The sequence below is a fragment of the Rhipicephalus sanguineus genome, chromosome 9, assembly GCF_013339695.2.
Source record: "Rhipicephalus sanguineus isolate Rsan-2018 chromosome 9, BIME_Rsan_1.4, whole genome shotgun sequence".
Classification (NCBI taxonomy): Eukaryota; Metazoa; Arthropoda; class Arachnida; order Ixodida; family Ixodidae; genus Rhipicephalus; species Rhipicephalus sanguineus.
Window position 1 is genome coordinate 25,307,304 of NC_051184.2, and position 21,740 is coordinate 25,329,043.

At 44.5% G+C, this 21,740-nt stretch overlaps 1 protein-coding gene across 5 annotated transcripts in view; it reads right to left on the reverse strand.

Annotated features, from left to right (window-relative positions):
* LOC119404786 (neprilysin-1) overlaps positions 1-20,273 on the reverse strand; it is a 104,861-nt gene extending 84,588 nt beyond the window's left edge. For 2 of the 5 annotated variants that reach the window (XM_037671450.2, XM_049419020.1), the window contains exons 1-3: positions 20,133-20,272; positions 18,590-18,688; positions 12,225-12,266 (exon numbers count right to left, since the gene is read on the reverse strand). In XM_037671450.2, coding sequence (XP_037527378.1) covers positions 12,225-12,266; positions 18,590-18,680 — 133 coding nt within the window. In that variant the 5' untranslated portion in view covers positions 18,681-18,688; positions 20,133-20,272. Of the gene's footprint in view, positions 1-12,224; positions 12,267-18,589; positions 18,689-20,132 lie in introns of all 5 variants that reach the window. The other 3 variants (XM_049419019.1, XM_037671451.2, XM_049419021.1) reach the window with 3 other exon arrangements.
* Between the last annotated feature and the right edge of the window lie 1,467 nt (positions 20,274-21,740).

The following is a 21,740-nucleotide window of genomic DNA, read 5'->3' on the forward strand; positions in this document are numbered from 1 at the left end:
TTGTAAAAGTACACCTGCCACAATTTACTCAGTTCCTAAATTTTATTTTGCTTGTTTGATCCTGTTCTCGCTAAATATTGTATGCCAATTCTTTGTAACATTCCACATTGTAAATTACACCGTGATAAAACCCCTGCCTAGAATTGCAGAAAACAAATAAGATATTGCCAACCTGCAACAGTACTCACATCAACATGAAGGCCTTGTTTCCGCGCCAATTTTATTTTAGCCTTGTTTGGGACGTCACTTCCTTCCTCAAGATCAACATAGTCGTCTAGCTCTTCATCATACATTTGGATCTGTTAAATCAACATGTTAACGTAGCAACTTTCTCCGAGTGCACTTCAGTAGCCCACGTTGCAAAATCATAGCAAGATTACAGGAAAACGCGTAAATCAGCATGCAATGACTGGCTGAAGCTTCAAAATCTCAATAAGTTGAATACATGTTACAGCGGAAGATCAAACATGGTTTGTTGTTTATCTCACTGGGCCGCGCCGTGATATCATACTGATAACATGTATAAGCTATCACTAAGGCTCCGTGTTTTCGGTTGTATCCGAATAAATGCGATAAACATTCGCCAGTAAAATTTTTGACAATTCAGATTTATCCGATAAACTCCGATTTCAAGGGCCAATATGACCTGGACCAACACCAACTTGCCCAACTTTTTATTATACTGTCCGTTCTTTATCCATAGGGAGAGTTCTAAGCGCTCATTGATACATATTCTGGTTCGACCGATTTAAAGTTTACCGTGCGTATACCCGTATTAGGCAACGTAGCTGTATTGTGCTCCGACTCAGCTTCCTACATGCAGAAGCTTCACAAGGACTTGCAACTCTCCAACCCTGAATTCAAGGCGCTTCACTTCAAAGATCTGTGCCACGTACTCAGCAGCGCTCTGGAGGATGGAATAAGGACAAGCTCGTTTAACGTAGTTCAAGATTTTGTTGTGCCCTTTCCTGCCCTGTTGAACTCGTTGCAGGAGCTGCGCCTTAAGTTTGATCTTGTGTGCTTGGCCATGGATGGGCATGTCCTTCAGTCGCTTAAAACCGTATGTCCCTCGAGGTGGTTCTCTTTTTATGAAGCTCTAGAAGATATTCTGGACTACTGGCGCGCCATTTTGTCTTTATTGGGAAGCGACAAAGCCAAGGGAACGAAGTGTGAGAAGCTCAAGAGTCTTATTTCATCGCCTGAAGCTGTACACGACTTGCTTGTTAAGATGAGGTTTCTGAAGACCAATTCGTGTGCCGTGCTCTCAATCATTAAGGAACTTGAAGCAGAGGAAGGAGGCAGAGGAACTTGAGAGTACCCTGGCACACCAAGTTTATCCCACACTGGGGGTTCGTTTGCACGCACTCATCAGTCAATGGCGTGATCCAACCGAGGTCTTCGCATCAGATGTCACAAGTCTGTTCGGCCTCCTTGACGAGAATGACCGCTTAATGACTGTCGCAAACATTCGCAATACTACGCTGCTGTCGCCGAAAAGTGGAGACAGACATCTGAGAAGAACCTGTGCGATCAACTCCAGTACAGCAAAGAATCGTTTTGGTACTGTGTTCAAATTGTGAATCCAAATGTGAAGCATGAGCTGCCCTGTGCGTTCCAAACATATGCGCCTATTTTTCAATTGGTGCTTCTTGAAACTGACGACATGAGCCAGCTCCTGAGTGTTTTTGCGAACTATCAGTGCTATGAAATATGTAACATTGTTGAATCCCTGTCGTTTTGGAGACTTCACAAATGTCCAGTGGCCAGTGCTTTCTCGCAATGCGCTGCGTCTTCTGGCACTTCCTGTTTCTAGCGCTAACATTGAAAGGGCGTTTTCAAAGCTGAGAGTCGTCAATCGAAAGGAGCGCGCTTCGATCACTGACAGCAACTTCGCAAAGTATGCTTACGTGTTTTACAATAAGCTTTAAGCTAAGGTTGTTATACACACAGATGCAGGTGTTTTGTGTTGAAGTATTTCGCTTGTGCATATATGTTTTTGTGCATTCAAACCTTCTAGAAAAAATAAAATGTGCTTCGTGAGTTTTGATATCTTAGTATTTAGATTTGAATTGATCTAAAATTTTGGAGTTTTGAGAATAATGAAAAACTCCGAATTTCGGAGAATTGGAGATTTACGAGGAATAACCTCCGATAAACGCCGAATTTCCGCCAAAAATATAAACTCCGATAAACACCCGCCGACTTTCAAGAAATATAAACACCGAAAACACAGAGCCCTAGCTATCACGCATCTAAGATGCGGGGTACAGGGAGATCAAAGAACATGCGCGCTCTCACTTGCACACACACATACACTACTCTGACTTTTTGAAACGAAAAATTCCGAATACAAAAGTTTGCCACTGAATTAGCCTAAACCACGGCCTAACTATGAAAAATAGCGAAAATATGTTGGAGCCTAATCAAATAGCTTATTCAAAAGTACAATTACGCACTCTTAAAGAACGAGCACGGTCACTAAAATGTATGGCGTGACGTTCCTTCCATAAAGCAGCGAGCTTTTTCTTCGTTTTGCCTTCAGCTATATTCACGTTGCAAGTGATTCAACAGAACCAAGCATAAAATGACAATAACGGTTTCGCTAGTCTCTAAACTTCAAAAAGGATTACCAAAGAGCCTGAATCACTTTGCACGCCACAGTGGCAGTACGCGCCAGAACAGTTATGTATGCATGTAGTACATCTCACGACTTATCGGAACTAAGCAAGAAACGAAAGTTTGATTAAAACTTACCAAGGTCTTGTCATGTATGTTGGTTAAGGAAGCGAGAGCATCCATCAGTTCGCCGTAGGCACCGTTAGGGAGTGAAACTTTTTTCCGCTGGCCATCCTTCAGCACGACGATGCAAACGCATCCTGCCATAACTTCCAAAACGCGCACGCATGGGTTCGAAATAGGCGCTGAGCCAGGCAGAGCGGCACAGCTGGCAGAGCGGGAACGAAAACATGACGAAAAGGCGCCAAACCATACAACGCACACAACGCGCATGCGCGCCCCACGCAACCACAGCGCCAATGCGGAATTCAAAACAACGCATGGCCTTCGAAATCGAAATTAATTTCGGTCGCGCGAGTGTTTGCATGGCCTCTAAGACTGGTGTCGCGCTGCCGGCTTTCTTCGATAGCGGTCGATTAGGTCGTAATGTGTCGATTAGATCGTAACTCTACTTTGATGAGTTTGAACTCTACAATCCAATTGGAAGCAAACGTGAAAAGCATAAAGTCCTGGCTAGTTATCTGACAGCTCTAAATTCCCACCCCAATTTCGCTCAAAAGTTGACAGCAAATATCTTGTTCTTCTTGTGAAAACTGTCACTGTAGCAAAAGTAACCTTGCACAAGATTATTCAGTCACTGCTTGAGGACCTTCAGCAGCTAGAATCTCATGGACTTGAGATAGATGGACAGTTTGTTAAAGGGTCCCTTCGTTATATGTGCGGAGATTTTTTTGATCGGTGATGGAGATAAGTTGTCTAGCCATCAGATAGGTGATTTTCGTGAATGCTTTTCATCAGGGCCTATCTGCCGTTTTTGCTTGGCAAAGACAGAACATATTGTTGAGACGTGGCATGAAGAGGACTTCATAATCAGAACAAGGGAAATGCATGCTCAACATATCAACCAAATTAAAACAGATTCAAACCTCAGCAGTGTTTATGGGGTCAATGGTGAAAGCTGCCTAAGTTCACTTAAGTCATTTGATGTGAAAAAAGGCCTTCCACCAGATGTTATGCATGACCTGTTTGAAGGAGTGATTCCTTTTGCCATGAAACATATATTGTACGGCACATATTACATCAAGCCATGTACTCGCTCTCGATCAGCTAAATGAAAGGCTCAGTTCATTTCCCTTGCAAGGATGCGACAAGAAGTCAAGAATGCCACCTCCCATCAATCAGTGTTTGGCACATCAGCCATTAATTGTTTTTTTCGTTTTTTCTCATTACTTGTGGGGGATATTGTTGCAAAGAGAAACGATGCATACATGTGTACCTCTTGCTGTCTGCCTTGGTTGACATTGTTCTTGCACCTCATGTGTGCAGTAGTGCAGCTGCACAAGTGCAAGTACTCGATGATTTTTACACTGCTTTTAGGGAAACTTTTCCAAATGTAAACGTTATACCAAAAATGCACTACATGATTCATTATCCGAGGCTTCTTCTTTTGTACGGTCCTTTGTGCAGGCTCTCTTGTATGCACTTTGAGACAAAGCATAAATTTTTCAAGTCCATTGCAAGGAAAACTCGTAACTTTAAGAATTTGTGGAACCCTGAGCCGCCGACATCAGATGAAGCTTATGTATTCTCATTAACCCAACCGTTAGAATCTGTGGCTGCCATAGGCACAGCAAGAATAGACGTAAACTCATTGCCGGATCTTTGGAAAGACAGACTGCAGGAGCTTGACATGCCTGTGAAAAATATGCACAGGGCGACATCTATCACAGTGTGCAAAAGAAAAATCAGTGTCGGTTGTGTGCTACCTGTATTTATAGTAGATGATGACCTTCCACACTTTGCCCAGGTCACGTTGATTGTGGCTTGTGACCAAAAATATTTTGTTTTCACTTCGTACCGTGAGACAAACTATTTTGATGACCACATGCATGCTTTTGTTGTGGAAAGCACAACTCACAATGTCATAGTTGAAGACTTTGGACATCTGTTTTTGACCTGTTAAGCCTGTACAAAGTAAGGAGCAACAACTATGTCACCCCTCGCTATGCTTTTTTTACCAGTGCAGGCTGTGACTTCTAAAGAGAACAACAGAGTAATTAAATAGGCACGTACTTTGAAAATAAATGGTCTAAAGGGCAGCACAAGCAGGTGGCAAACAGGAGTGTTCACTGTTCCTTGTTCAAGCTGTACAAGCAGTCGCTTGTACCACCTTTCCTTCTGTATATTCTTATGACACTATTGTAACAATTAGCTTGGTCTCAGACCTAAAATGCCTTCATTGTGTGGTAAATCACAAAATGTAGGTACAAATATGACTAGTTCACTTGAGGCAGTAGTATAAAAAATACTTGAAGTTTGAAGTTTACTATATTTCCTTCTTATACAGGAAGAACATCGTGTCATGGTGGTAGTGCTTAGCCCAATGATATTTTAATCTCTGTGTACGACTAGAGTTTTCCAAGGTGTGCCCATTGACAGTGGTATGTGTTATTGCAGTTGGTGTCATGCACATGGGTCGGCAAACTCACTCATGAGTCGACTCACTCAGACTCAGATCGGCCCGTGATCCGAGTCTGAGTGAGTATGGGTGAGGAATATTTGGGTGAGTTTGAGTCCGTGTGGGTCCCGTTGAGGAAATTTTTGGTGATTCTGAGTCCGAGTGAGTCAGTTTGAGGAAAATATTGGTGAGTCTGAGTCTGAGTGAGCCCACAGCGCAAAGTATATTTCTTGAGTGAGTCTGAGTTAGCTCCACCTTTTATTGCCGACCTATGGTCCTATCTACTCATCTTCAGCATTACTATCAGCCTTATATCGGCTTATGTTTGTACTCAAATCTATTCGCACATATGTCAACGCACTCACGTTCATGCGCCACGTCAATATTTATTGGTCAGAGACGTGAATTGGGAGGGGTGCCATGACCTCCCCCCGCAAACTCTTCACTGAAAGTTCTTAATAAAAATATCTCATGTGAGTCGGGTATTTCATAAAAATGTCCTTACTGGATTACTGGATTAATGATAGCTTGTATTTGAAGGTATAAGATCAAAAGGCGTATCGTAGACCACCGATGTGAGATATTGGCATTAAATAGCATTGACACCAACATCCAAAAAAAGGTAGTTTTACGCTTATGGACTCCTGAGTCGACTCACTCAGGCTCACTCAGGCTAAAGTCAAGCCGTGAGTCTGAGTCTGAGTCCAGCTGAGTAAAACGCTCATGAGTTTGAGTCCAATGAGTCCGGTTGAGGAAAATTTTGGTGAGTCTGAGTCCGAGTGAGCCCTCAGAACAGAATATATATTTGCTGAGTGAGTCTGAGTGCGCTCCAACTTTTTTGCTGAGCTATGGTCATGCATGTGGCAGCTACATTTAAAGAGGAGCTGCTAAGTGAACTTCTGTTGTATTAAATATCATTGTTCATGATAAACTGTAGATGCTTGAAATGTAATGATCAATAAATGTGATTGTGCTCGTGTGTCTTCTGTCTTTTTTGTATTATTACGTCATGCTGGTTTCATTATAATTATGTCCAGAGTTTTTAAAATGATAATCTAATTTGTCTTGTATTGAATTACAATAAGTCCACATTAGGTGTCAGCTAGGTGTTTGCACAGCTATGATGGAAGGGGTTGAAGTCAGGGTAGGCTTGGGAGGCCGGCTCCCCCTGCATTTTTGACGGGGGTCTCGCCCTGCCCTCGGCAGGTCAACCGTAGCACTACAGCACCCATTTGAAAAGTGTTGGAGTTGATTTGTTTGGTAGTAGAGCCTCGTGCAGGGAAATTCTGAACCATCAGTTTCCCAAATATTGATTCAACTATGATTATTAGGTTGGTATGGTGTGAGCAAAACAGGAAAACGTGTATCGTTGTACTCCTGCATGCATTTCCTTGAGATGATACGCACAATGGGTCACCACCTTATTCGACTAAGCTTCTTGGCAGAAGTGCTGAAACAGCTGTATGCCATACATAGGCGTGTGGAGGGTTCCCCATCAGGGCAGGGGCGTAGCCACGTTAGGGCACACCGGGCCCGTGCCCCCCCCGAAATTTTTTTTGCCATAGCATACAGAGCAGAAAATGACGCTCGACCCTATCTGCCTGCTCGTCCCCACTACAGATCAAGGAGGTGCCCCCCCCGAAAAAAATTTCTGCCTACACCCCTGCATCAGGGGGGGCAAAGGTTCATCGCAGTGCCCCCCCATCCTACTAAGTCAATGTATGGGGCAGATTTTGTGCTCCCCCCCCTCTTGGGCGACTAGAAGGGTCAATGTACGGGGCAGATATTGCCCCCCCCCTTAGGTGATTAGGGGGGGCGGCCGCCCCCCCTGTGCGCAGGCCTATGATGCCATAGCATACCGTTTTATGAGGCAACTGAGCGTGAGGCTACCTGCTTGTGAATTAATGAAGGCTCACATTGGTCTCCTTACGTTACCAGTAAATTTTCATTTCTTTAGCAGTGCAAAGCGAGTCTGGTGTAATACTGAAGGAGCACAATTCTCACGTCTTTTATAGGAAAGTGTATGCAAAAATAAAATATAGCATTGTCGTACCTGAGGTTGTCAGTGCAGTGAGTAAATGAATGTTCTGCGTTGCAGCTAGAGTTATTTCTTTCGAGCTTGCATATCTTTAGCCCTTTACATCCCAAGTTATTCTTCAAAAATTGTTGCCAAAGTCTTCATTTTTTTAGTGCTTCATTGGAAATGCCCAGAATACACTCTGAATAATATATTTCTTTGTACAAAATTCATAAGCATTTCTTCCCTTTTAAAGACAATTGGCTTGACTACACCGCGATTGTCCCTGCAACAACTACTGTATATATGAGCCTGTGAGAGCATGTCCCCCCCCTCTCTTCTATCAAGGGATATTTTAAGCACTGTGATGGGGGATAATGACATTTTACTTCTGCAACAAGCAGTCGCCTACAAACTTTTAATAGCACGAATGAGCCACAGAGTGCGTGGGAGTCATCTTTAAGAATAGCCAGCCAAACAGCACTTAAATGCAGCCGCCACAACCACAGTGCATTTTTGTTTCTTGAGCTCTCCAGTACTTCTGAAGGGTGCAAAAGCTTACTATTGCCGTCCTTGCTGCATTAGATGATGCATATGCAAAGGTTTCTTTTATGGAGTCACAAAGCAAAACATTCATGCGCTTTATTTAAGGGCACGCTATGCAACACCAAACTAAAATTCAACAGTAAACATCTGCAGCATCCCTCATATATAGTCCAGGGTTGCTTTGGAGAGTTAAATCCAATCAATCAATAGACATGCAAATAAAAAATGACAACATATTGGTAGGAGGATCGAAAGGTGGGCCAGTTGGTAATTCATTTTCTTCGTTCAGCGAACTGGGAGCGCGGAAAAAACACAAACGACGAAGCGCTCGTCTTATGTGGTTCCTCGCTTCGTCGTTTGTGTTTTTTCCGCGCTCCCAGTTCGCTGAACGAAGAAAACATATTGGTAGTCATCTTCATGGAGTAGACAAAAAACTCAATAATAAAGCATTTATTGTTCGCTAAAGTGCATGCAAAACACTTAAAGGCTCGCACGTGTTGGTGGGTTCTTGGACACAGATTTAGGTGTCGTAAATGATGACGTTTTTCTCTATTAAACTGCACTGATGTATAAAAGGCTTCCCAGCTTTGTGTGCCGGGGCGAAATGTCATGCTCTTAAAAGCTGGTTTTAAAAGGCAATGATGAGGAATTACAGGGTCTGTTTTTTTTTAAACTTTAACTGTTTGACAGCTGTTGTACAAACATCTGGAGCACACACATAGCAAAAGAAAGGACACTACATGTTGCTTTATCTGTAAAGACACATACATTGCATATGGGCATGACAATGTCAAGTAACTGTTGATCATATTTACGTCTTTAGGTTACCTTTAAAATAGTGGTGGATTGGTCACTTGTGTGACAAACTGCACAGAATTTCACAAAAATTGCACATCATTTCAGTTGCAATTCTTCAGGGCATGTTTCCAATATTTAAATGAGACCATTCATTATGTTAAAGTTTTTCATAACTAGTAGGCATGTTTTTCGCCAGCAAGGCACTTATATTATGAATAAATCGCAGTGCTATAACAGACGAACATCTACTTTCAAAAACTTCGGTTTGGGCTGGATGGTGTTGGCTAATTCTTCAAGTTCGGGAGGATAGCGTTAAAGAATGCTGACAAAGAGGGAACATGTAAATAAGACGGCTGCCCTTTTTTACTACACACAGTCCCATTTACAAAAAAAAAAAGTAAAAATGTGATTACCTGCAGCCCGTGACCGCTCCCATGCATGTTGCATTGCAGCAATGCAAAACTATTTTTATGTGAAGCCTTAATCAGTGGTGGATCTAGCCCCTCGTTTTAGAGGGGGCGGCCACTTGAAGTAAAACTGGTGAGGGGGGGTGGGTCCTGACTTTCTTGTTTTTAGTAGTTACTGTCATCACAAGAAGCCCATCACAGCATAAATACTGTTAATTTGTGCTGACAGTGGTCCCGCTCATTTGTCGTAATTGGTGATGAGGTCGACAACGCAGTGAAGGAGGGGGCAGGGAGCGTGCCTACACAGGCCTTGGGGGGGGGGGGGATCGCTCCTACCGCCCCCCTCTGGATCCGCCACTGGCCTTAATTGTTCTCTTTGTCTCACATTCTAGTGAAATCAATAAACATTGACTCTAAGGAAGGTATAGAGGACATTACCTGTATATTTTAACCATATATATATCATAGTAATTATGACATAAATGGAAAGAAATTAAAGTGTATGAAAAATCAACCTGCCACAGGTAAGGACTGAACCTGCAGCCTTTGGATAACGCGTTCAATGCTCTATCAATTGAGCTACAGCTGTGGTCGCTTTCCCATACCCTGTGCTTGGTATCTATGTTCGTGCAATCCTGGAGGCACTGCCCTCTGGCGTGACATAGCATGTCAACTTATTACAAGCTAGAAGCTGACCAACAAACACTAGCGTACTACCTAAGGCACAAAGTCTTCCGAAATGAGACCCTCCCTGCTTGCAGCAAGTTGATCTTTTTTATCCACTAATTCCTTTCCATTTATGTAATAATTACAACACTACAATTAAACATACAATTACTGTCCCTTACACCTTCCTTAGCTTATTGGTACATGTTAAGGAGTGGACAAAATTACCAGAGCCCTCCGTTACTCTCATAATCATATCGTGGTTTTTAGGCGTTAAACCGCATCAATTATTATTATATTAAATTAGCTTACTTGAGCACACCCTTGCCTCCCTTGTAGCTGTGACCTCTGGTCATGTGTAATTACAGCAGGAAATGTATTTCTTGAATAGTGATGCTCAGTACTTGTTTCTTGCACTCGAAGTATCATCTAATATTTGTTGCTTAGTTTCAGCATGTGGGGCCTTTACCACATTCAGCGAAGCAAACAAATAGTTTATATGCATGTTATGATAACATATCAGTTGCTTTTAAAAGTTGATCTCCATGTAATTGAGGATATGTATACGCTACATTGCTTGTCATTTAGCGGTGAGGGTGGGGGGTGTGTGCGTCTCGTCTGCACCTACTTGGGCCAGTATTTTGTGGCAATGCTTCGGGGCTATGCTCGATGAGTATTATCATCCACCACTGATGGCCAGCTGATCACGTGGCGGATCATCGCTTTAACCAATGGCCAGCACGAAAACTCAAGTGCCGCTGCAAGATATATCGTCTCGAAGGATAACCGAGTAAAACCATCATTTCTCAGGCATTTGCTCTACATACATGTAGTACTTCGATTGCAACTGCTGAAGCCAGTGGCGTAGGCAGAAATTTTTTTCGGGGGGGGGGGGGGGGCCTCCTTGATCCGACATGGGGTCTGGGCAGATAAGTGGGGTCGGGTGTCATTTTGTGCTCTGTATACCATGGGGAAAAAAATTTCAGGGGGAGGGGCACGGGCCCGTGCCCCCCCCCCCCCCCTCCCGGCTACGCCCCTGGCTGAAGCAAACTAGAGCAATAACCTAGATGCCTGTGTCGGATTTTCGCAACGCGCCGTTGGTTTATTTGTTCAACAAAGTTACGCACGTGTCTCTGGGTCTCAATTGTATGCCACCCAGTCATTTTTTTAACCATCGTCACAGACAACATCTCGGTTAAACGCGCCCACATTAGCTAATGCAGTATCGACACGATAGCGCACTCAGGCTGTTTTGTTAGTCCCACGACTCTCGCAGTAATAGTTCACTTGTCACGGAAGAGCACTTAACTCACACAAAGTATCCTTGGACGCGGCTTGACACGGCCACTGCTGGGCCACGGTAAATGCACTTCACTCAGCAGGCTGCTGCACTGCGCGATCCGCCGTCAGGTCATTTCGTCATCATAACCAGCATTTTTCTGTCGATCCACTTGCATGGACTATTTGCTACTTCATCAAAATTTTCGTAGTGGGCGGCCTAATCAGCTTGAACACTTCAACGATGCTAAAAAAAAAGTTCTTCAACTTCCGCAGGCGAACCGTCATGTTGATTTGTTGAAGGCGGAGTTCTCACCGATCGCCGGCCGCGCGTTCACGGGCGTTGACCGTGTAGACGTCGCGGGCGTTGTTTGCGTGATAACTTTGCGTATTCACGAGGAAACAGAAACACAGGCACGTCTACAATACGAACTTGTATATTTTTAACAAAAACGTTGCGAGGCGAACGATCGAGGCAGCAGCGACGAGGCGACTGTCGTAACTTGGGCACGGCCGCTGTGTTTCCAACGCACGTGCTTGGCGCGTAACCAAAGACGATCGACCAAGGTCGGGGATGCGCTGGCTGTAGCTCGAGTTCACCGGCCGCATTCGGCGCCAGCACAGGAAACACTACACGACGTGAACGTGGACTTCAGGCCTTGAGCACTCTCACTCGGCGTTGTTGCTATAACTGCTCAGGTGCGCTATTGCATCGTCCGCAAATTCGAAACAAAACCGACAACGTCAGGCAACGAGCGTCCGATACTGAGCCCTTATGTCGGTTTTTTCGCCTAGTAGGTTCCCCTAATACGCACATGTGTACAGACAACGACAACATACGGGTTCTTTGGTGAGACAGGCGAGCAAGGGCGTATTTTTAACCCCCTTTGTGGCTTGCGTGCCGTCTCTTCTTTTGATACGCCCATTTCACTACGGAATGAAATCAGGTGATGCCACGTTAGTACTCCCTTATTTTGAGCATCTCGACGATAAGGGTAAAATAGTGGTTTCAGCCCATTTTGCGCCCAACCATGGGAGTTCTTACTTTGGGCTTGGGAGTTAAAAGGAGATGTCGACAGCTAAAAACGCCCATATGGGCTAATTTGTGTTTACAGTGTACACGTCTCGTTATAGTGACGTGCTTCTGTTGCGCGTGTTAGAATATGAAACGCGACCCCAGCGTGACATTACGTCAGTCAGGCTGTGGAGGCGAAAGTGTGAAAATAGTGTGTTAATGTTAGCGATATACTTAACGTCGTTCACATTGACTAAATCGAGCCCGAAATCATTACGTGGCAAGGGGAAAAAAGATACTTACCTCGGCGGATGCAGGCAGGCGTTTCACAAACATTATAAGTTCCTGTAAAAAAAAAAACATACAGCACCTAATCGCTAATTCATGCTAATGCATAGAGATAAGCATGTTTGTCAGAAAACAGAAAGTGTGACGAAAATTGTTGCTGCTAGGATACTAAAAAAAAGGCTATCGCGCAAATCCCAAAAATTGCACAATTTCCTGGCGTATTTACGCCAAAGTAGTTAAGTTATTCCAGTAGGCCCTAGAAAAGCTTCCGCTAATTTTGGATGGAGTTTCAAATCTAAAGTACTTTCGGAATAAATTTTCAGAAGCGCACGTGACTTCGTTTTTAGGAAGGCGAGGGTGTGTGTAATAATAATTGTTGCGGTTTAACGTCCCAAAACCACGATACGATTATGAGAGACGCCGTCATAGGTCGACAAATCTGGGTTGGGAGAGCGAAGGCTTGGAAGGAAGGACAGGACGACACAGAAGAACAGACGCTCCACTTGCAACTGAGTTTATTACCACGAAAACGTATGCGCAGGCGCGTCACATCGGATTGTCGCACACCCGATAACAAATTCCTGGGAAAAATCGCGTTTACAAACTACGATAACGCAGAAGGGTTGCGTTCGATCAGCTTTCACACTTATCCGCTTTGAAGGAACTCAATTTCTTTCATTGTCAGATGCACCGAAGGTGCGCTGATGCACGTGTCTACGGCAGCATTTATCTGGTCAGCCTCTACGATCTCCCTTTCTCGCCTGCCTTTTACTCTGCTCATGACGTCAGTCTCCTCGAAAAGTGCTCTGCATCCGCAATTCCTGCAATGCGCAGGAAGGTGCGCCCCATCATTCTGAGCTTTCAACGTGTTTGCATGTTTCCTTATTCTGTCGTTAAGACAGCGGCCCGTTTGGCCTATGTAAGATTTTCCACAACTGAGTGGTATCTTATATACGACTTCCGCAGCACAGGGAACAAATGGCTCCTTATGCTTCTTACCGCAGACTGTTTTCTCTGTTTTTTCACCGGCAAGATTGCATAAACGGGAAAGCTTAAGGGGTGCCGTGAAGATGAGGTCTACCCCATGCTTTGATCCTATCCTCTTAAGGTTATGTGAAACCTCGTGTATGTAGGCCATGACGACAAACTTGTTGGGCCTCTGTCGTGTTGTAACGCTTGGTGAGGCACCAATCTGTCTAAAAAGGGTGGAAGCAACGGCAACGAGCAAAGTGGAAGGAAGACCCGACGTAAGAAGGCGCGAAATCTGCTGGTTATAGCTAAGGCTGGCTCCATGAGAACATGATTTTGTCAGAGCCGAGTGGAGGCATGATGAAGCAATCCCTCTTTTTACTAGTTTAGTATGAGACGAGTCAAAAGGAAGGATGGCTTTTTTTGACCTTGGTTTATACTCCCAGCAAATGTGGTCGTCACAATTAAAAAACAATGCTAAATCTAAAAACTGGAGTGTATCATTGTCAGGAATTTCCTTCGTGAAAGATAATGAGGGTGAACATTGCTTAAAGCAATTCAATACACTTTCAGTGACATCTTCATGGCAAGCGTTGATGGGGACCGCGATAAAAACAATAAAATCATCGACATATCTACATACTTTTAAAACCAGTGAGCGGTTCAATTCTTGCTAAACCTGAAGCTGAAGCTGAAGGTTCAATTCTTTCTTCAGCTTCACCTGAAGGTACTCACACCGGTGGACCCCTTTGTGCTGAGGAATTCGGACACTCTTGTGCAAGACTTGAAGATCGGATTGCCGGGAGCCAACTACGCGCTGTCGGTGGACATTGAGGACTTATTCTACTCTGTTCCACACGACGAACTTTTTGTCTCAGTCCGAAAGGCAATTGACTCGTGTGGTGTGGTGTCCTTCCAGAATGGCTGCCTGGTTACGGTTGATAGTTTCATGGAGTTATTGGCATGCTATTTGGCCTCTACCTTTATTAGCTTTGACAACAAAACGTTTTTACAGAAGAAAGGAGTCTGTATTGGTTCGTGTGTGGCGCCAATTTTATGCGAAATTTATCTTGCCAAGTTTGACCGTTTGCTTCAGCAAGAATTGAACCGCTCACTGGTTTTAAAAGTATGTAGATATGTCGATGATCTTATCGTTTTTATCGCAGTCCCCATCAACGCTTGCCATGAAGATGTCACTGAAATTGTATTGAATTGCTTTAAGCAGTGTTCACCCTCATTATCTTTCACGAAGGAAATTCCTGACAATGATACACTCCAGTTTTTAGATTTAGCATTGTTTTTTAATTGTGACGACCACATTTGCTGGGAGTATAAACCAAGGTCAAAAAAAGCCATCCTTCCTTTTGACTCATCTCATACTAAACTAGTAAAAAGAGGGATTGCTTCATCATGCCTCCACTCGGCTCTGACAAAATCATGTTCTCATAGAGCCAGCCTTAGCTATAACCACCAGATTTCGCGCCTTCTTACGTCGGGTTTTCCTTCCACTTTGCTCGTTGCCGTTGCTTCCACCCTTTTTAGACAGATTGGTGCCTCACCAAGCGTTACAACACGACAGAGGCCCAACAAGTTTGTTGTCATGCCCTACATACACGAGGTTTCACATAACCTTAAGAGGATAGGATCAAAGCATGGGGTAGACCTCATCTTCACGGCACCCCTTAAGCTTTCCCGTTTATGCAATCTTGCCGGTGAAAAAACAGAGAAAACAGTCTGCGGTAAGAAGCATAAGGAGCCATTTGTTCCCTGTGCTGCGGAAGTCGTATTTAAGATACCACTCAGTTGTGGAAAATCTTACATAGGCCAAACGGGCCGCTGTCTTAACGACAAGATAAGGAAACATGCAAACACGTTGAAAGCTCAGAATGATGGGGCGCACCTTCCTGCGCATTGCAGGAATTGCGGATGCAGAGCACTTTTCGAGGAGACTGACGTCATGAGCAGAGTAAAAGGCTGGCGAGAAAGGGAGATCGTAGAGGCTGACCAGATAAATGCTGCCGTAGACACGTGCATCAGTGCACCTTCGGTGCATCTGACAATGAAAGAAATTGAGTTCCTTCAAAGCGGATAAGTGTGAAAGCTGATCGAACGCAACCCTTCTGGGTTATCGTAGTTTGTAAACGCGATTTTCCCAGGAATTTGTTATCGGGTGTGCGACAATCCGATGTGATGCGCCTGCGCATACGTTTTCGTGGTGAGATGTCTTTCAAAATAGGTCGACAAACTCACTCATGAGTCGACTCACTCAGATCGAGCCGTGAGTCGGAGTCTGAGTGAGTCCGGGTGAGCAATATTTCGGTGAGCTTGAGTCCGAATGAGTACGGTTGAGAAAATTTTAGTGAGTCTGAGTCCGAGTGAGTCCGGTAGAGGGAAATTCTCGTGAGTCTGACTCCGAGTGAGCACTAAGCGCAAAATATATTTCTTGAATGGGTCTGAGTGAGCTCCACACTTCATTGCCGACCTATGGTTCTCTCTAATAAACTTCAGCCTTACTATCAGCCTTATGTCGGCACACGTTTACACTCCCGCCAGCTCACACATACTTCAAAGCACTGGGGTTCATACGCCAGCTCAGTATTTATTAATCAGGCGTGAGTTACGTAGAAGGGGAAGGGGTGCAGGTTGACCTCCACCCGAAAAGTCTTTCACAGGAAGTTCTTGATAAAAATATCTCGTGGGAGTCACTACTTTCAATAAAAATGTCCAAAAATGTCCTTACTGGATTGCAACCACTGATAAATCATATTTGAAGGTTCGACATCAAAAGGCGCCAAGTAGAGCACCGAATATGCGAGATATTGGTGTTAAAGAGTATTGAGACCATGGTCACAAAATCCAATTATACGCTAACGGACTCATGGGTCGACTCACTCAGAGTCACTCAGACTCAGACAAAGCCGTGAGTCTGAGTGAGTCCGAGTGAGTAATATTTTGGTGAGTTTGAGTCCCACTGAGAAAAATTTCAGTGAGTCTGAGTCCGAGTGAGTCAAGCTGAGTAAAGTTTTAGTGAGTCTGAGTGAGTTCTAAGGGCAAAATATATTCCATGAGTGAGGTCCGCATTTTTTGCCGACCTATGGACGCCGTAGTGGAGGGATCCGGAAATTTCGACCCCCTGGTGCTCTTTAACGTGCACCTACTTCTAAGCACACGGGCCTCTAGCATTTTCGCCTCAATCGAAAATGCGACCCCCGCGGCCGGGATTCGATCTCGTGACCTGCGAGTCAGCAGTCGAGCACCATTACCACTAGACCACCGCGGCGGGTGGGGACGTCCTGTGTTTCGTGCGAAGCGGCAGACGCTCAGCCATCGTTCAAATAAATATGGCGCAGACACCGATAGCTTATTAGCTGTGTCGCGCCATCTTTCGTAGAAAACTAACCCCATCATGAATATCTCGTTTGTGTAAGTTACACGGCTGCTGACACGAAGGTCGCGGGTTCGATCCCGGCCGCGGCTGTCGCATTTCGGAGGCGGCGAAATAGTAGAGTCCCGTGTACTGTGCGATTTCAGTGCAGTTTACTGTATACGTGGGCACTTCTGGCCGTTTATTTGCGGCGAACGTTAATTACTTTTCAACAGGGTGGCTACATGGGCTGGTTGGTACTGCATTCTAAAAGGAAAAGTACGCTCTTTGTGCGCTAGACGTTTCAGAAAAGAAGACAGGACAGAGCGCACACTTACAACCAGCTTATTGCTCTTATTGACAAGTGTGGGTGCACCCCCATGTTTGATGATTGCCTGGTAATGGCAAGATATAGGGACAAGAGGGCACGTGAAATTCACGAAGCTTTTTTGATTCGCAAGGCAGGAACTGAGTGTGTAAGCGCCCCGTCTATCAACTTGTTGGACGATGAATACGAGTATCTTCGTAGTTGAAATATGATTTCAAGATGTGAATAAGATGTTTTTGCACGTGCGCCATCACTTTCCCTTTCTCTGTGTGTCATCTCCTCGCCCTCATGAGCATATATATTTTCGCGCCACCTGAGCAATAAACTGGTTGTAAGTGTGCGCTCTGTCCTATCTGTCTTTTTTTCTGAAACGTTTTGCGCACAAAGAGCGTATTTTTCCTTTTATAATTGCTTTAAATATATTTTAAATCAATTTTAATGTACGCGTGAGTGCTCATCTGAGTTGGCAGCACCTCGCGACATCGCCACTAGTATGACGTAGATGAAGGCCCCGTGTGACGTTCGACAAGAAAAGCGAGTATTGTCGACGTCGCAGAAGATTCGCGGGGCGCACACAATACCACGACTGGCACCCGACGAGGGCTATCGTTCCTCGCCTCTAGCGCTCTGTTTTCAGGCTGCTCTCAAGGTAGTTTTAGCTGATTGCGCCAGGAATGCTTTCTTTTTCCTGAAGGGACACGCTCTTAACAGGCTTAACTCATACCGATCCCGCCACGGTGGTCTAGTGGTTATGGCGCTCGACTGCTGATCCGAAGGTCGCGGGATCGAATCCCGGGCGCGGCGGCTGCATTTTCGATGGAGGCGAAAATGTTTGAGGCCCGTGTACTTAGATTTAGGTGCACGTTAAAGAACCCCAGGTGGTCGAAATTTCCGGAGACCTCCACTACGGCGTCTCTCATAATCATATCGTGGTTTTGGGACGTTAAACCCCAGATATTATTATTATTCAATCATACCGACGTACCGAAGTATTACAATACCCCGCGCGGGTCCCCGATTTGAAAACTGCTTGTCAAACGTCATCAAAGCTTTAGTGCATGTGATCTTAGGTAATCTTAGGCACTCCCCCGCTGCGGGGCACTAGTTTCTTACGATTTTAGGTGGGGGTTTCGAAGTGACGCTAAAATTGGTCAGAATTAGCGACGCTAGCGTTAATTACACGATACGTTAGAACGTTTACGATTCAATTTCGGCATTACCAGACACAACGCTACAAATTGTAGTAAAAAAGTCTCAAACTAAGATTTCGCTGTCAGGGGTCCTTTAAACAACGCCAGATAGTCGAAATTTCCGGAGACCTCCGCTGCGACAGGCCTCATGACTGTATCGTGGTTTTGGCACGTAAAACCGCGGATAATTGTAGTGCTATGTAAGTCAAATGTCCTTATCAGTGTACGGCCATGCGAGCCCACTCAGGCGCTTAAAAAGTCATTGCCCTCTGAAGGATGATGCTCAGCTCGGGCAATCTTCACTCAGTCCTTTCATGTGCCAGCTGCCTGCATCGTACGCCGGAAGTTATCTGACATAATCGCTTCCTCTGCTACTTCTAAAATGCGTTTACATTACCCAGAACATCTGTTGCTTACTAAACAATGCGTATGCTAATGCTTATACCAAATAGCCTCCGGCATGAAATAATGTATGTGGCTGCCATTAGTTACTTCGTGAGAAAAAGGGAGAAAGATTCAGAAAACTTACTTTTATTTTCAGTCGTTTTTGCTGGAGTTGAAAGGATGAGGCGTCCCCATGCTAACAGGAACCCCAGTGCTGCAAGATTTTGGACTTGCATAGCTTCTCCTAGGCGAAGAACAAAAGTAACATAGTACGATATTAATTTACATTGTCTGCGCAGTTGAAAATCCGTCATTAAGCGATACGGAGCAGCCTTTGTGCGCAAGTTACAAGGACGAATTGTCATACGCTCGGGATCATACTGTAAAGCACTTCGAAAGTGGCTGCCGTAAGGAGTAATTGACCGAAATATGGAACTGTGGAAATATGAAACCAGCGATTTGTCATGTCTTTGTGTAAGGCGCATGTAGGTTTAACCTTAGCTAACATCTAAGGGCGAATTTCCGAAACACTATGATTGAAACACAAAATGCGCAAATCGGGCAGAATGATGATAAGCATCTCGATAGTATTGATTCACACGTTAACAGTAACATGTGTTAATTTATGTATGTATGTATGTATGTGTGTGTGTATGTGTATATATATATATATATATATATATATATATATATATAGAGAGAGAGAGAGAGAGAGAGAGAGAGTGTGTGTGTGTGTGTGTGTGTGTGTGTGTGTGTGTGTGTGTGTGTGTGTGTGTGTGTGTGTGTGTGTGTGTGTGTGTGTGTGTGTGTGTGTGTGTGTGTGTTAACTGAGATATATCAATCGGTACGTTTCTGCGGTTACTGTTGAAATTCTGAGTAGCTTGAATAAATCACGATATAGGAGAGCGGTGTAGATTTCTGGAAAAAAACTTAATATAGCGTCGTTCTTTTTTTAGGTCTTAGACGTGGAAGACTAAAGAAGTGACGTAAAACAGCACTATTCACACTCTATTGACTCACATAATTGAGGGAAATATAGGATACGAGTTAGCCAATATAGTACACTATATGTAAAGTAGCAGCAAACGAGATACGAAGACAGCCTGGAGAGGCAGTGCACAATGCATGATTGATATCTCGAAGTGAAATAACTTCAGGATGATAAAGCAAGTCTCCCCGTTATCACCGTAATCATTATCATCGTCATGATATGATCAGCTTTTCGTCAGAGAAACCTGACGCTGCCTGCAAGGCTAGCACTGATCCCTGATGTGCGTTGACGGAGCTCGTTTCGTGTACGATATCTAAAAATAAAAGTTTCCAAATGTAATCGGACCTTTTTGTATGCGTACCTAGAAATATTCCAAGGTCACGAAAGCTTTGTTCTAAAGGTATACCTTCAACTAGACCCTGGCTTTCATTGGCATACGCTTTGTTTCTCGGGATACATTATCGTCTTCCGCAAGTAAGGTTACTTTGAATCTATTGCGAACCCAGAAAAAAGGACATTTTTGTTTCATCTTACGCGCGCAGATATATTTGCCTCTTCTTGTGAAACTATAATTTTCAAAACGACTATCGTTCATTATACTTATTGCCATTGAATGTAGCTTTATGTGCATAATCTCATCGCATGCGGTATTGTCTGAAGCACATCGTGTAGCTTAGGTAACACAAAGCACGCTTACCTTGCGAAGTGTCAGGTTAAATTCTCCGGCAGAGTGGATGCTCCTTGCCGTTGTTTTTAGCTTGCTGGAAGTTTATGGTAACACCTTGTAGCGATGCACTGAGATAAGACCTCACCACAATCGTTTATCAGACCGCAATGAGGCTATATTGCCTGCGGGCGCTCTATTGATAAGAGTGCGCAAGTGTGCTGTCAAGCTTTTACTCACTGCAGAGACTTCAATTCTTGCCAGTGTTGCATGCGCTCCAACAGACCTGCAGGTTTTGAAGGTCCTGTCAAAACATCAACGAAATGTGACCATTGTACGCGTCCTCGCATCAAAGTCACAACGAAACATTCTTCGAAAGGGCACTTATCAAGATTGAGCCGTTTCGCGGTGTGTGTTGTTTTTCTGTGAGCGCTGCGCCAAAATAAAGAGTACATTTCGGGGAAACAGAGAGGTTTGGGCAATGTTGAAGGCGCTTATGTTCTGGTTGATGCGTGGCTAAGTGCCGCAATAAAAAAATGGTGTTAAGAACTTTTATGATGTTGAAATTTTCGGTGCTTATCTTAAATTATTATTAATAATAATTATTGGGGTTTTAAGTCCTAAAACCACGATATGATTATGAAGGAGGCTGGGGTGGAGGGCGCCGGAAATTTTTACCATCTGGTGTTCTTGAACGTGCACCTAAATTTAAGACACGGGCCTCTCGCCTTTTCTTAAGTTCGGCCGTATGACGTGCTAGAACCACGACATGATTATGAGGCACGCTGTGAGTGTGGCTTTGGAATAATTTTTATCTTCTGGATATTTTTTTAACGCGACATAAATCGAAGAACACAAAAGCGTTGCATTTCCACCGCCTTGGACCGGGTGGGAATCAAACCCGCGACCTTGTTTTTAGCAGGGCAACGCCGTAACCTCTACGCCACCACAGCAGATTATTCTAATCATTTCGATCTTTGAAATGTTCGATTTTGTACCGATTTGCCATATCCCTAAAAAAAAAGTTACAGTTTCACCGCAAGGGCGAAGCAATGAATGCGATAGCAACAAATTGTAGTGTTAAACGAAGTGAGGCTGGCAGCTAACTGTTTTTTATTCGATCTCGTGTAACTACAAAACGCTGGTGTAAGAGAATACGGTCGCTCCAGGGAGAGATGCTCTCCGCATAGTCACTTCGCGTTGAGAGCGCAGCACGTAGAAGGGTATACGAGCCGCCCGCTGTGATGGCTGTCTAGATAGCGCGCGCGCCAGCGATCGGGACCGCGCTTAGATTCAAAGTTCAAAGTTGCTCCTTGCGGGACAAGACCCCCCCCCCCCCCATCCCGCGTCTTTCGCGTCTTCGACAGCAGGCTTCCCGAGCGGATGATGTTATCGCATGCACCTTCCGAGCGACGGAAATGGGCCGGCTCGGATCTCTGCTTCGGCCGCGTTCGTCGCCTCCGCTCGCGCGCTTTTTACCCGCGGTGGAACATACGAGTGGCGTTGGAATCTTATCAATTTGGACTTCGTACGGGAGGGACATGGCGGCAACGGCAAAAACCCGTCGAGACTGTCCATATAATTGCTATCGCAATAAAACGCCTTGTCTTATAGTTGCTTGTTCACCGGGCATCGGCAATC